At 37.4% G+C, this 16,138-nt stretch overlaps 1 protein-coding gene across 11 annotated transcripts in view; it reads right to left on the bottom strand.

The window, feature by feature from the left end:
* The window catches only part of TANC2 (tetratricopeptide repeat, ankyrin repeat and coiled-coil containing 2), a 361,352-nt gene that overhangs the window by 229,554 nt on the left and 115,660 nt on the right, over window positions 1–16,138 (bottom strand). The window contains exon 1 of one of the 11 annotated variants that reach the window (XM_042967391.1): window positions 11,611–11,684. The exons of the other annotated variants lie outside the window; for them this stretch is intronic. Coding sequence (XP_042823325.1) covers window positions 11,611–11,653 — 43 coding nt within the window. The 5' untranslated portion in view covers window positions 11,654–11,684. Of the gene's footprint in view, window positions 1–11,610; window positions 11,685–16,138 lie in introns of those variants that run through there. 11 annotated transcript variants of the gene reach the window in all.

Raw genomic sequence — 16,138 nt, 5'->3', positions numbered from 1 at the left:
AAACCCAAAACTATAAAACTTTTAGAAGAAAACCTGGTGAACTTGTGTCAGGCAAAGATTTATTACAATGGACCCCAAAAAGATGAACTATAAAAAGTGGTAAGTTGGAACTCATAAATATTTAAAATATCTACTCTTCAAAAGGCATTTAGAAAATTAAAAACCCAGTACCAACTGAGAGAATACATTTGCAAAACACATATATGATGAAGGACTGGTTTTAGAATATAGGTAGAAGTCTTTTAACTCAATAACAAGAAACAACTCCAATTCAAAAAAAATTGGCAAAAGATCTAAACAGACACTTCATTAAGAGATATAGATGTCTGACACACACATGAAAAGATGCTCAACGTCACTGATCACCAGGGAAATGCAAATCAGGGGATGTCACTACACACCTCATGAAATGGCTAAAATTAAAAAACAAAATGCTGACAAACCAAGTGCTGGGAAGAACGAACTCAAAATCTTATATACCGCTAGTGAGAATACAAAATGGTATATAACACTAGGTTGTTGGTAGTTTAAATATAAATTTGGTAGTTTAAGTATAAACTTAACATACAACTCAGGAATCCAATACCTAGAAATCTACCCAGAAGAAATGAAGACACATTGACCCCCCACCACCCTCACCACAAACACACAATTAGATTTATTCATAATCCCCAAAAATGGGAAACTATCCAAATGTCCATCAACCGGTGAATAGATCAACAAAATTGTAGGATATACATATAATGGAACGTTACTCAGCAATAAAACAGAATAAACTACTCACATATACAAAAATACAAAAAAAAATAGATGAAACTCAAATGCATTAAAGCATAAGAAGCCACAGTCAAAAGGCTACATACTATATGGTTTCATCTATAGAATTAAGTATACTGTAGTAACAGAATACAGATCAAAGAGTTGGCAGGGATTGGGGTGGGGGAAAGGGACTGACCGATTATAAAAGGGTATGTTGAAACTTTTACATAATGATGAAAATGATCTATATTTGATCTTAGTGATAGTTACATGACCATATATGGTTGCAAAATTTCTTGGTACTATATATCTAAGAGGCATAAATTTTACCATATATAAATTATACTTCAATAAGCTGACTTTAAAAAACCCTACAATACTTTGTGATAATATATTGACTGTATAGTTATGATTTGTAAACTTTTCTGATTGCATATTTTATTTCACTAAGGACTATCTTAAAAACATTTTTTTTTAATGTTTGTTTATTTTTGAGAGAAAGAGAGACAGAGTGCAAGTGGGAGAGGGGCAGAGAGAGAAGGAGACAAAGAATCGGAAGCAGGCTCCAGGCTCCGAGCTGTCAGCACAGTGTCCAATACAGGCCTCAAACTCATGAACTGTGAGATCATGACCTAAGCCAAAGTTGGATGCTCAACCAACTGAGCCACCCAGGCGTGCCACTAAAGACTATTTTTTTAAGTATATAGAAAAAATAAGAGCATAGGTGATAAACTGGCCCCTACAACAAGTGTAGGCATGTGAAACATGACATACTTAATGCATAATTTGTCAAAGTGCTTTCATATATTTCTAAAGCAAAGGGATTTGGCCTAAATTTTTCCTAATAATTTAAACCGTGGCAAGGTTTAAAGCAAGATTTTTATCACTCTGAGTCTGCAACATTCTCACAAGTTCCTGTATTAATCACAAACAAGGCAGAGGAAGTTTAATAGCTAATACAGGATCACATAGTCAGTCAGTACCAGAAGACAATTAGAACTGAAAATCCTTACCATATTCTTTAAGGCCTCCTACAACCTGGCCCCACCTACTTAATTCTCTGATGCCATCATTTTTCACTTTTCCCCTCAATTCAAAATGCTTCCATCACATCTGTCTTTCTTCCAGGTCCTTGATCTGGCCAAATTTATTCTCAACTTCAGGTTTTTGCCTTCTTCTGCCTAAAATGCTTAGTCCAGGTACCCCTGCAAAGCTGGCTTTCCTCTGTCTTAAAAGGTTCTGGCTCAAATGTTCCCTCCTCAGAGAGGCCTACCTCTGAGGAGGGAACTAACCTAAAGTTACCATTCACTCTTTTCCCCACTTCTCATTCTCTGTCACCCAATCCTATTTTATTTTCTTGATGGCACTTATCACAACCTGAAATTACCTGGTTCTTTTATTTGTCTCGCTTCTCTACAATGAAAGCTCATAACAGTAGAAACGTTCTCTGGTTTATTTATTGCTCCTGCCCCTTGGCATAATTGAGACTTGGATACTGGGGTAGCCCTTGGTTGGGCAGAGGTGGCAGAGCTGACTCAGGCCCCCAATCTTCTTTGGGGGTGTGGCTCTGGACTTTCCATCTGCCTGGAATGCTCTGCCCTATGGTCTTTTTTCAGTGTTTTCTTACCATCCTGATCTTAGTACAGAAAGAACATCTCTCCTTACAGAGGCTTTAATGCACTGGCTAGGATCTCTAGGCACAGTTGAAGAAAAGAAGTGATAGGAGATACCAGAGAGGGAACGCTTTCAGCTTTTCACTACACTGTCTGCATAAATGAGATGCAAATAAAAGGGAATCTTAATGAGATAAACTGTATGAATGTAATCTACGTGGAAAAGACTTCAGAAGGAGCACTAATCTTATTTTGCAGGAGAAATCATAAAGGAGAAACAAATCACAAATGTAAGAATTCTAAGAAAGCCTTCAGTAACCATTATACTCTTCAGAGACATGGGGGAATTAAAATGAAGAGAAACCCTTCAAATAATTTCAGAGCAGGAAAGCGTCCAGTGTGTAGTCATCCCCCAAATATACATGAGATTTTACTGGAGACAAACTTTATTAATGTAAACAGTGTGGAAAATTCTTCAGAAACATCTCGAGACTTATGATGCACAAGAGAATACACATTGGGCAGAAACTCCATGAACACAAAGACTATGAGAAAGCCTTCAACAGGATCACTCATTTGACTTCTTACCAAAGCATCCACACTGGGGAGAAACTCTATAAGCACAAACGACTGAGAAAAAGCTTTCAGTAGAAACAGTAAGCTCACAATGCCTATGTGAACACACCCAGGGAAGAAACACAATGACTGTGATGAATTCAGGAAAGCTTTCTACAGAAACTTTAAACTTACCCAACACATATAAATACATCCTGGGAAGAAAGTCAACGAATGCAATGACTGTGAAAATGTTTTCAGAAGTCACTCATCCCATGGGAAAAATGTGAACACACTTACAGAAGAGAAGGCTTATATATATAATGAATGTGGGAAAGGCTTCAATGATCCCTCTTGCCTTTAAAGACATAATTCATACTGGAAAGAAATCCATGAATATATACCATGTAGGAAAGCCTTCAGCCCAAAATTTTCTCTTGTTCTACATAAGAGAATGCAAGGAAATAAATCATATGAGTGTTTTACAAGTATCAGTATGATTACATATTTGAAAAACATGATTAGGTTCCAGTTCCAGGAAAGATGGAATAAGCATATTCCACCTTTACTCTCCCATTGAATGCCAAGTTTAAACCCTTGAAAGAATGCAGAGAGCTCATTTCCAGCTTCCTAACAGGGAGGGGGAAAAACAACAACTGAGAAGCACTGGTGAAGTTCAGGGTATATGGGCACACAGGCTTATTGACCTAATTCTATGTCTACAGAGCACCTTCCCCTCCCTGACACCTTACAATTACATTACTATTTACCACAGTTTATTTTATGCAGTATGTCGTGCCTACTTTTCAGCAGAAACTTATAAGGCATACTAAAAGGCAAAAACATACAATTTGAAGAGACAGAACATGCATCAGAACCAGACACAGGTATGGCAGGGATGTTGGAATGATCAGACTATGAATTTTAAAAATGAAATACTTAGATATAACTCTAACAACATATGTACAAGAACTATATAAGGGAAACTACAAGACTCTGATGAAAGTAATCAAAGATCTAAATAGATGGAAAGATATTCCATGTTCATGGATAGGAAGAATCAATATTGCCAAAATGTCAGTTTTTCCCAAATTGATCTGACAGAATCAATGTCATCCCAATAAAATCCCAGGAAGTTACTTTGCTGATATTGACAAACTGCAGCTAAAGTTTATTTGGAATGGCAAAAGACCCAAAAAGTCAACTCAATATTTGAAGGAGAAGAACAAAGCCAGGGAACAGACACTGAACTTCAAAATTTCCTATAAAGCTATTAGGAATCAAGGCAGTGTCGTAGTGGTGAAAGAACAAATAGATCAATGTAAGAAAATGGAGAATCCAGAAACAGACTCACATAACTATAGTCAACTGATCACTGACAAAGGAGTAAAGGCAGTACTGGAGAAAAGATAGTATTTTCAACAAATGGTACCAGGAGGACTGGACATCCACATTCAAAAAAATGAACCTAGACAGAGAACTTACACCCTTCACAAAAAATTAACTCAAAATAGATTATATACCTAAATATATACCTAAATATAAATGCAAAACTATAAAACTCCTAGAGGATAACACAGGAGAAAATCTAGATGACCCTGGGTATGGCAGTGACTTTTTAGATACAGCCCCAAAGGCATGATCCATAAAAGACATAATAAGCTAGACTCGTTAAAATTTAAAACTTTGGCTCTGGTGGGGCACCAGGGTGGCTCAGGCAGTTGAGCACCTGATTCTGCAAAAGACAAATGTAATACAGGACCTTTATCTAAAATATACAAGCTCAAAAACAAGAATATGGAAACCACAGTTAAAAAAAAAAAACAAAAGATCTGAACAGGCATCTCACTGAAGAATAGATGAAGAATATCTGGCAAAGAAACATGAAAAGATGTTCAACATTATATGTCATTAAAGAATTACAAATTAAACCACCACACACCTATTAAAATGGCCAAAATCCAAAACACTGACAACACCAAATGCTGACATTTGGATGTGGAGCAACAGAAACTCTCATTCACTGCTGGTGAGAATGCAAAATGGGAGAGCCACTTTGGAAGACAGTGTGGCAGTTTCTTACAAAACTAAGCATACACGAATCTTCTGATTCAGCAATTGTGCTCCTTGGTACATACCCAAATGAGTCAAATATATATTGTCACAAAAACCTGTACATGGATGTTTATAGCAGCTTTATTCATAATTGTCAAAACTTGGAAACAACCAAGACATCCTTCAGTTTATGAATGGATAAATAAACTGTGGTAGATCCAGGCAATAGAATATCATTCAGTACCAAGAAGAAATGAGCTATCAAGTCATGAGAAGATACTGGGGCACCTTGAATGCACACTACTAAGTGAAAGAAGCTAACTGGAAAAGGGTACATACTATATGATTCTGACTTTTCCACTCAGGAAAAGGCAAAAGTATAGAAATGCTAAAAAGATTAGTGGTTTCCAGGGATTAGGGGGAGGGAGGGATGAACAGCCGGAGCATAGGGGATTTTTAGGGCAGTGAAACTATAATACTATAATGGTGGACACATGTTATAAAAATGTCAAAACCCATTGAATGTACAACATCAAGAGTAAACCCTACTGTAAACTATGGACTTTAGGTGATAATGATATATCAAGGTAGGTTTGTCTTTTTTTTTTTTTTAATTTTTTTTTCTTTTCTTTTTTTTTTTTTCAACGTTTTTATTTATTTATTTTTGGGACAGAGAGAGACAGAGCATGAACGGGGGAGGGGCAGAGAGAGAGGGAGACACAGAATCGGAAACAGGCTCCAGGCTCCGAGCCATCAGCCCAGAGCCTGACGCGGGGCTCGAACTCACGGACCGCGAGATCGTGACCTGGCTGAAGTCGGACGCTTAACCAACTGCGCCACCCAGGCGCCCCAGGTTTGTCTTTTAAAACAAATGTACCAGTCTGGTGAGGGATGCTGATAATGGACAAGGCTATGTATATGTGGGTCCAAGAGGCATCTGGGAACTATGTACTTTCTACTCAGTTTTGGTGTGAACCTAAAACTACTCTAAAACATAAAATCTAGTTTTAGAGATTTTAAATGCACAAACATAAAAAACAAACATAAAGGTTGCATAGAATAGCTATCTGAGGACTCCGAAAATTAACAGTACCTGACAGATTGGGAAAGGAGTACCAAGTATGAACTTTCATTGAAGTGGTGATGAGTTTACCATGTTTTTTTTTCCTCAGGTACTGCCTGACCTGGACACTCAAAACTCAGAAGTGTATATATACCAGGTAAGAAAAAGCTCCAAGAAAATCCCTCCCTTGTTGGTGAGGAGCAGGAAAGAGGGCCTTTATTGGTCTCAGAAACCAGGGAAATCCCTTTTCCCCCTTATCTTCTATCCCAGTGTCCCGGCAATTCTATGTCAGAAGCAGCACAGAGATGGTAGTAGTGAGTGGGCAGGTACCTAAAACCCTGGTAAGATGGAACCCTTTTCTCTGACCCCAAGAATTGTGATCCCAAGAGTGTAATTTACCCCAAAGGGTAAATCATCCCTGCTTTCCTGCTCTCCCTCTGTCCTTTTATCACTTGATTTAGATATAAACAGTTACAGCAATCTAACAGCACAATGGAAAAAATTGAGTCTGTTTCTTAGCAAGAGTGCTGGGAAAGGAGGGAGCTGGAAATTGTAAGACTGGGGTGAGAAGGGATATCAAGAAAACAATCCCATCGAGTTGTGTATGAACTTCTGGACTCAGAGCTCTGTGTGCATGGATCTGACCCTAAAAGGCATACCATAGGCTTTGAGGACAGAGCAACAAGATGTACCACTACAATGATCCCAGAATGGACACTGGGTCACATACATGGGACCTATCTAAATAGCACTGCAAATGCTTAGAAAACCAAACTGACAATGGGGCAGGTAGGAACCTATGTCCTGAATATTTCCTGGCCATCTGGCCATTGACCACACAAAAAAATCAACATTCTCCTTAGGATTTAAATAAAACCCATGGTATCATATATAATATTCAAAATGTTCAGAATATAATCCAAATTATATGTCATATGAAGAAACAGGAAAATCTCAACATGAGGAAAAAAAAGTTCATAAACAAAAGCATTCCTGATATTACACAGATGTTAGAATTAAAAAACACAGATGTTAGAATTAAAGACCTTATGCAACTACTACAACAATGCTTCAATAAGTAAAGGCAAACATTCTTGAAATGAACAGAAAGATAGTCTCAAATCTGGTATATATTTTACACATTCAACACATCTCCCTTCAAACCAGCCACACTTCAAGTATTCAATAGGCACATGTGGCCAATGACTACTGTACTGGATAGTGAAGTACTAGACCTATATCCAGAAATAAGTTTATTCCATCTCTAGAATATATGGTAAAAGTGATCCAATCACTAAACACTGGAAAGATTCAAGGGTGATGACTCTTCCTACATCCCCATTCAACCTACCTATATGGTCTGTGCAGAAGACAGACAAATCTTGGAGAATACCAGTGTATTTCTATAACTTACTCAGGTTGTGACTCCCAATGCTACTACTATTCTAGATGTGGTTTTGTTGCTAAAGCAAATCAACATATCCCTGATATCTGGTTTGCAGTTCTTGACCAGAGAATGAGATAATCAGCAACAGTATGCATTCAGGTGTTAGAGTCAGCTATATATTTTCACTCTCCAACCTCCTATTAATTCTCCTAGTCTAGATAATAATCTTAAGTATCCCTCCATTTCATAGGACACCTTTGCTGGTCTACTATACTGGTAATTTCATGATGATTAAGTATGAACAGGAAGCAGCAACTGATCTAGATACTGTGATAAAAACATGCATGCCAGAGAGTGGGAAATAAATCCCACAAAATTCAGAGGTATTCCACACTGAAATTTCTATGTACCCTCTGGTCTCGAGCAATCCAAAATATCCTTTCCAAGGTGAAGAGGTTGTTGCATCTACTCTCTCTTACATCTGGGAAAGAGGTACAATGCCTATACCTCCTTGATTTTTTCAAGCAATCTGTACTTCATTTGGTTATGCTACTGTGAACCATTTACCAACACTGCTGGATGTGAGAGAGACCCAAACCAACAGGAGGCTGTGCAAATATGGGCTACTTCGCCTCTTGGGTTATATAACCCAACAGATCCAACGTTGCCTCAAGTATCTATGGTATATAGGGCTCTTACATTGTTATTGCAGAACTATTCAGGGAAGATCTCTAGTACTTTGTAAAAACAAACAAACAACAACAAAAACTATGCCATCCTATGTAAATACTACCCTTTATTGAAAATTAGCTTTTGGCTTACCATAGGACCTTAGAATGAATGCTCATGACCTTGGCAGCCCATCATGAACTAAGTACTGTTGAACCAACAAATCAATATGATTGGGTGTGTACTGCAGCACTGCAGCAAAAGGAAGAAATGTACACAAGATTAGGCTTGAGCAGGTCCTGAAACCACAAATAATTTGCATGAGCAAGTAGCCCAGATGCCCAAAGTTCCTACTCTTGCTATAGCTTCTTTTTACTTAACCTAGTAAATTCTCTATGACCATCTCACTGAAAAAAAAAAAAAAATCAGGCATATTTACTGATAGCCCTGCATGATAACATACAGATAACAACACTATAACCCCCCAATTTGTGGTAGTCTTGAAGGACGTTAGTGAAGGGAAACCATTCCAGTGGCAGAAATTTGAACAGGGTCCCTAGTTGTTCACTTAGCCTAGGAATAAAGATGACAGAGGAACTATCCTATGCTGACTCAAGGAGAATGTTTAATGGATATTCAGAGATTTGAAAGGAGTAATTAGAAAACTAGTGACAAGGAAATCTGGGGATGAGGCATATGAACAGACCTCTTTTGAAAGGGCACAGAATAAATGAAGCAATTTATTGACTTCTTAATTTTTTTATGTTTATTTATTTTTGAGACAGAGACAGAGCATGAGCAGGGGAGGGGCAGACAGAGAGGGAGACAAAGAATCAGAAACAGGCTCCAGGCTCTGAGCTGTCAGCACAGAGCCTGACACAAGGGCTTGAACTCACGAACTATGAGATCATGACCTGAGCTGAACTCAGATACTTAACCGAATGAGCCACTCAGGCACCCCCAAAAAGAAGCAATTTATGTCCTATGTGAATGCTTACCAAAGAGCAAATTGCAGAGAAGATGCTGAACAACATAGCAGACCACATGACCTATTTGGAGGACTCAGCCAGTCTTTTTACACAGCCACTCTAGCCTTGTCCAAACAGCTTATTAACAAAGTGGCCATGGTAGCAGGGATGGAATTTATCATGGGCTCAGCAATATGGATTTCCACTCACCAAGGCCAATCTGCCCATAGCCACAGCGGAGTGTCCAATATGCCAACAGTCCATGCTTACACTGGGGATGAGGTAGGTGGATGCCCCCAATATATGGCACCATTCATGGGATGGTCAGCCAGTTATCTTTCTACTCATTTCTAGCCCCAGGTAATTTCCTCTTCCTTCTTAATAAATCAACTATGAATTTAAAATATTCTTTACAGTATGAAGGTTTTCAGGTAGTCTTAGTCTGCCCCCTTGTGGGAACCATCTCTTTAATCTCTCACTGGGAATAAGACTAAATCCAACCTGTACCTCAAATAAAACAACAACAAAAAAAAATGTACTCACTAATAACTTTATCCCAGGCTCTACTAACAGGTTTCTTCTTCATCCTTTGTTATCCAATTTTGTATGGTCCTTCATTAAAGGTTATGAAGTTTTTCAAAGAGGTTTTACAATTTTCATTTGTCAGAAAAACTCTGATAAGTATATACATACACACGTATATGTATGTATATATATCAAAGTTTATTTATTTATTTAGAGAGCGAGCGAGTGTGAGTGGGGAGGGACAGAGAGAAAATCCCAAGCAAGCTCCACACTGCCATTGGGTAGCCCAATGCAGGGCTTGAACTCAAGAAACCATGAGATCATGACCTGAGGCTGAAATCAAGAGTTGAATTCTTAACCGACTGAGCTTCTCAGGCACCCCACGAATATTTTAACTCAAAATCTTTCTAGATGTTTGGAAAGATACCTTTTCCAACCTTTTTAGTTGCCATTCTTTTATTCCTTTTCTTTCATAAATATGGATAAGCAGGGAGAGGTTTCCACAAGATTTCTAGTGTTAACTAGGCCAATTATCAGAATGCAAAGTAGAATACTTAGTATGTTCTGACACAAAACGTGTTTGGGGTTGCATATGCCAAGAGTTTGATATATTACTAGATGAATGAATATGAACCGGTTTGTAAATCTGAACAATATATATGAGGATATGGTGAAATAAATTATAGATTACTTATGCTGTGAACCATTATACAGATTTTTAGAAGTTAGAAATTAAATATGTTACTGGAGGGATGGTCATGCTATCTTGTTAACTGGGAGAAAACAGAACTAAAATTGCATTTTATTTTTTAAAATCTTCAAATTTAATCTCTCTCTCTCTCTCTCTCTCTCTCTCACACACACACACACACACACACACACACACACACACACACACCTACCTGCATATGCCAGTATGAGCTCAGGGAAACAGCATGGCAGGATACAGACTGAATATGGTTAATATTGGTTACTTTAGGGTAGTGGAAGCTAAAGAAGCCTTAATGTGTTCTTTTAAAATATCTACCTTGTTGGTAAAAAGTAATTTTTTAATTAGTAAAATTATTATATCTCAAGTTAAGAAATATAAAGCATGGCTAAAATATGTAAACATATTCTGAACTATCCCTAGAACATCAAGATAGTAAGAAATTGTTGGAAAAAGGGCCAATTTCAAGTTTAATTTTATGGAAAAGAATATTACACAAAGATTAATCAGTATTTTAAGTTAAATCTCAGAAGAAATGTAGGACTAGAAATAAAGATACTTCAGAGGGATTTATCATTTAAGGTCAGATTTTTTCTTCTGGATCTTATCCACCCACTAACAAACAAATTTGTATTTTATTGTTTTTAATGTTTATTTTGGGAAAGAGAAATCACATGCATGCGCAAGTGGGGCAGGTATAGAGAGAGAGAGGGAGAGAGAGAATCCCAAGCAGGTTCCCTCCTGTCAGAGTGCAGCCCAACACGGGCTCTAACTCATGAACCATGAGATTGTGACGTGAGCTGAAATCAAGACTGGGACTCTTACTTAACCAATTGAGCCACGTGGGTGCCCTAAATTTGTATTTTAAATATCAGAACAGAAAGGTTCTAAGTACATGCTACCAACAAAGCAGATTGAAACTTCTGATATAGATTAGTACAATGTCTGAAATATTTTCCTATGGAAAATAATACCTACTTCATGGCATTATTCTGCAAATTAAATGAAGATTATGTGAGAGCACCTCATCCAGAGCCTGGCGCATAGGTATTATTAAAGTTTTATTTTCTTTATTCTCAAAGCAATCTATTTTGAAAGCTAAATGATTTTTATCACAACGATAAACTATTAAAACAATAAAAAATCTTATTCTCTAGCAATGCTACTATACCAGATATACTCTTACAATGACACAAAATGACACGCTAAATACTGAAATAATTTTCCTTATCATTTTATGTAATAAAACAATGTTGGTTTAATAAAGCCAATGTTGGTTTCTTAATAAAGAAATCTCTGTAACTTACCAGACTGAAAAATAACTTGTGCATGTTTCAAGAGCATGAACATCTCACTTATGCTAAATATTTTATATATTAGCAAGGAAAGAAGACATCACATTTGACAATTGAGTACATTATTCCTATAAATGCACCAGCATGTACTAATCAAATAAAACTGGATACAGATAATGGTAATCAAGCAAAGCCAAACACTGTACAGTTTCCCAGTCTTCCAGCATGAACGGGTCATGAGCATTATTACATCAACACGCATTTTGTGTGATCAGAGCCTGATGCCTGCATAGTACCATCCTTGCAAAAGTAAATAAAAATTGCGTTTCAACCATATCACATTGACTCATGCATTTATTTAATATTTAGAACCAAATAAGTTCTGTTATATATATGGATGACCTCTAATGAAAAATCATTTGCTGCAGAAAATAGAGCCAGTACACCAAAACTACTTGTGATGAAGTAACACATGAAATACAGAACTGGAATTCATAGAACTGATGAGCTTCCTTGGTCAACTGAATGGCTTAAATACAAGATACTGGCACTGTGCTAGATGCAAAGATCCTACTGTCAGTGAACTCTTAAATTACTAGGAAAAATAGGGATGCATCAGACAAATAAGACTAAATACAACAAGTAAGGAGCAAATGGGTGGCTCAGTTGGCTAAGCGTCCGACTAGTCATTTCCGCTCAGGTCATGATCTCATAGTTTGTGAGATTGAGTCCTACGGTGGGCTCCAATCTGACAGCAGGGAGCCTGCTTGGGATTCTCTCTTTCTGCTCCTTCCCTGCTCATGCTTTCCCTCTCTCTCTCAAAATAAATAAACTTAAAAAAAAAGACTAAATACAATAAATAATGTAATCTGATTATATACAATATGCTATACTGGAAAGGAGAAAATAACCACCCAACCTCAGAAGGCCTTAACTTAGAAGCTTAACTGGAACAATCAGTTTTAGAATCAAATTCCAAGGGCCTCATTTCACTAATCAATAGGTAGTTGGTAGTCTGATAAACTACCCACATTTAAGAAATTTCTTACACTGCTTTACTTTATTAGTTAAGTAACAGAAGTGAACACTGAATCACTATGTGGCCTAGGCACATCCATATACCTTCCCAAGCACCCTAAGTGCTACTTGCTCATTCTTTTACTCAACAAATACTGACAAATTCATATATGCAAGTGTTCTATGGAAAGAATGGTGAACAAGATAAAGTCTCTGCTCAAATAAACCCTATTTTCTGGTAGTTGAGACAACAAAAAAACAAGTAAATAAATATTTTCAGGTAGTGATAAATACCACGAAGGTTAGGGCTACATATTTCATAGGATGGTCACAGAAGACCTCTTTGACCTAAGGAGAAATCTACAGCCTTTTATTCAAGAAAGAGCAAGTGTATAGGCCTAAATAGAAAATATTCAACATATTTAAGTAAAAAGGTCAGCAAAGAGGAAGCAAAATAAACTGTGGAAGGAGAGGGAGAGCACAGAGTTAGAGTACTAGGAAAATGGCAATACAAGTAGGGCCCTATAGGGAATAATAAAGCCTGGAGTTTATTCTGAATGTGACAGAAAGCTACTGAAGAATTTTATTTCAAGTCTGGGGAAATATATGATTTGATTTGTTTTATTAAGAGCACTATAGCTATCACATGGGCAACAGACTACAGATCTACAGATTGGCAAGAATGCAAATAAGACACTATTAAAGGAAAGAAATGATGGTAGTTCAGACTAAAATGGCAATAACTGAGGTGGTATGGAATGTCAAAAAGTATTTTAATTTTTTTTTTTTTTTAGAGAGAGAAAGTGCACGCACAGGTGCGCGCACACACACACACACACACACACGTGAATGGGGGAGGGACAGAAGAAGCGGAAGAGGGAGGCAGGGAGAGAGAGAGACAGAGAGAGAGAGAGACAGACACAGAGAGAGAGAGAGACAGAGAGAGTCAATCCTAAGTAGGTTCCAAGCTCGGCACAGAGCCCACTGCAGGGCTTGATCCCACAACCCTGGGATCATGACCTGAGCTGAAATCAAGAGTCATATGCTGAACAGACTGAGCTACCCAGGGACCCAGAATTTGTTTTTTTATTTTTTTAACGTTTATTCATTTTTTTGAGAGACAAAGCATGAGTGGGGGAGGGGCAGAGAGAGAGGGAGACACAGAATCCAAAGCAAGCTCCAGGCTCTGAACTGATAGCACAGAGCCTTACACAGGGCTCGAACTCACAAACCGTGAGATCGTGACCTGAGCCAAAGTTGGATGCTTAACTGAATGGGCCACCCAGGTGCCCCCAGGCACCCAGAATTTGTAAGAACAAATTCTTAAAGCATTATAAAATTTTTAAAAAGCCAATAATAGAGGAGAAATGTTAAGAAATCCATGGAAGACACAAACTAGATGCAATTGGAATGAGGAAATTATAGCCCAGAGCATGCGTAGGAGGATAACTGTGAAAGATGAGTGTTTCCAAGTCTGTTTTAAGCACAGAAGTGTGAGATGCAAGGAGCAGGAAGTGCCCAGGGGCAGCAATCTGAATGAGTGGAGTCGGATCGGATTCACTGCAAGTAGTCAGGCATCTACCATCTCCCACATTTGATAAGCAGAAGACATCATAGGTCTCTGCCCCTAAGCTAGAGCAGTGAGTGTGGTATGTGTGAGTCAGAATCCATTGCACCCGAGAGACAGATCAGAGGCCAAGCTAGTTAGTTAACACACAGGAGAGCTTATCATGCCTAAAGGATAAGATAGCTCACCAGACACCTTACATTACATGTCTGTTATTATCACTGGAGAAGAGACATTAAATAGAAACTGAATCCACAATCAGGCAGGGCAGATTATCAGGCATTATGTACCTATATAGGCATATCAGTTGTTTAAAGTTAGTGTATGTTATGAACAGAGTGCCATCTGTTCTGGTTGATGTTTATGGCATGTTAATTGTTAAATAATTTGAGTATTACCCCTTCAGATAGGCAAACACAAAATATAATCAAATGGAAGAGCTCTAGTTGTGCGGTAAGGTGGAATAAGCACACTCCACCTTAACTGAATCTAACTAAAATCCCTGTAAAGAAGATAGAATAGCTATCTGAAGACTCTGAAAAATAAAAAGTAGCAGGCAAATTGTGGAAGGAAACCAGAGTTTGAAGGACAACCAATTTGGTGGCACATTTCCTCTTGTTATTTTATGTCCCCAAACTCCCAGCCTGAATTCAAAGGAAATCCAAATCCAAATCCTGGAACAGCACAGCAGGGATGAAAGGAAAGATCCAAGACAAGTCTTCTCTTCCTGGTTAGACAGTATGAATGAAGGGGGTGAGGAGGGCTCCATATAGGACAGAGAGAGTAGGGAAAATCCTTTGGCTTTTTTCCCTTTTTACCTTTTTCTTCTAGCTCTGACCCCTAGACAAACTTATTTCACTATTGACAGCTGTCACTGAATGAATACTTCAATCTCTGAAGGAGGGGAATCCTTTTTGACCAGAAGAACAGTGGTATGAGGAATAGGATAGAACAGAAAGGAGAAATAGATACATCTACACTTACAGTTTGAGATTTCAATATCCCTTTCCTAATAATTGAGAGAATGAGCAGACAGGAAATCAGCAAAGGTATAGAAGACATGAACAACACTATCAATTCAGCTTGACCAGATTGATATTTTATAGAAACTTCTACCCCAAAAGAGCATAATACACATTCTTTTCAAGTGCATACTGAACATAAGATCATTTCCTGGAACACAAAACAAGTTTCAATAAAAAGTGATTCAACTCACAGAAAGTGTGTTCTTTGATCACAATGAAATTAAATTAGAAATCAATAGAAGAAAGATATATGGAAAATTCTTGAATATTTGGAAACTATAATAACACACTTCTAAATAATACTGGGTTAAAGAAGACAACACAAGGAAAATCAGACAGTATTTTGTACTAAATGAAATCATACTCATCAAATCCTGTGAAATGCAGCTAAAGCAGTACATTGAGGGAAATTTATAGTACAAAAATTCCTGTACTAAAAAGAAAATTCCAATGACCTCAGCTTCTACCTTAGGAAATCAGAAAAAGAAAAAGAAATTACACCCAAAGCAGGAAGAAGAAAGGAAATAATAAAGAGCAAAGCAGAAATCAATGAAATACAAAATAGGAAAGCAATAGAGAAAATAAATGAAAACTGAAATTGATTCTTTGAGATCAGTAAAATTTATGTATCTCTTCCCAGAATGATAATCTCAAAGAATACCCAAATTACCAATATCAAGAATGAAAAAGGTGGACATCACTAAAGATTCTACAGATTTTAAAAGGTTATTCAAGAAGAAATAGAGAATTCAAATAGTCATATTTTATTAAAGAAATTTAATTTATATTTTAAAACTTTCCCATAAAGAAAATTCCAGGTCCAGATGCTTCTCTGAGAAATTCTATCAAACATTTAAGGATGAAATAATACCAGTTCTACACAAAATGTTCTAGGAAAATTGAAGAGGAGGAAATTTTTCTCAAGTTTCAA

Source organism: Panthera tigris, chromosome E1 (assembly GCF_018350195.1).
Source record: "Panthera tigris isolate Pti1 chromosome E1, P.tigris_Pti1_mat1.1, whole genome shotgun sequence".
Lineage (NCBI taxonomy): Eukaryota > Metazoa > Chordata > Mammalia > Carnivora > Felidae > Panthera > Panthera tigris.
The sequence above is the reverse complement of the archived record's forward strand: the minus strand, read 5'-3'. Positions and strand labels throughout refer to the sequence as shown.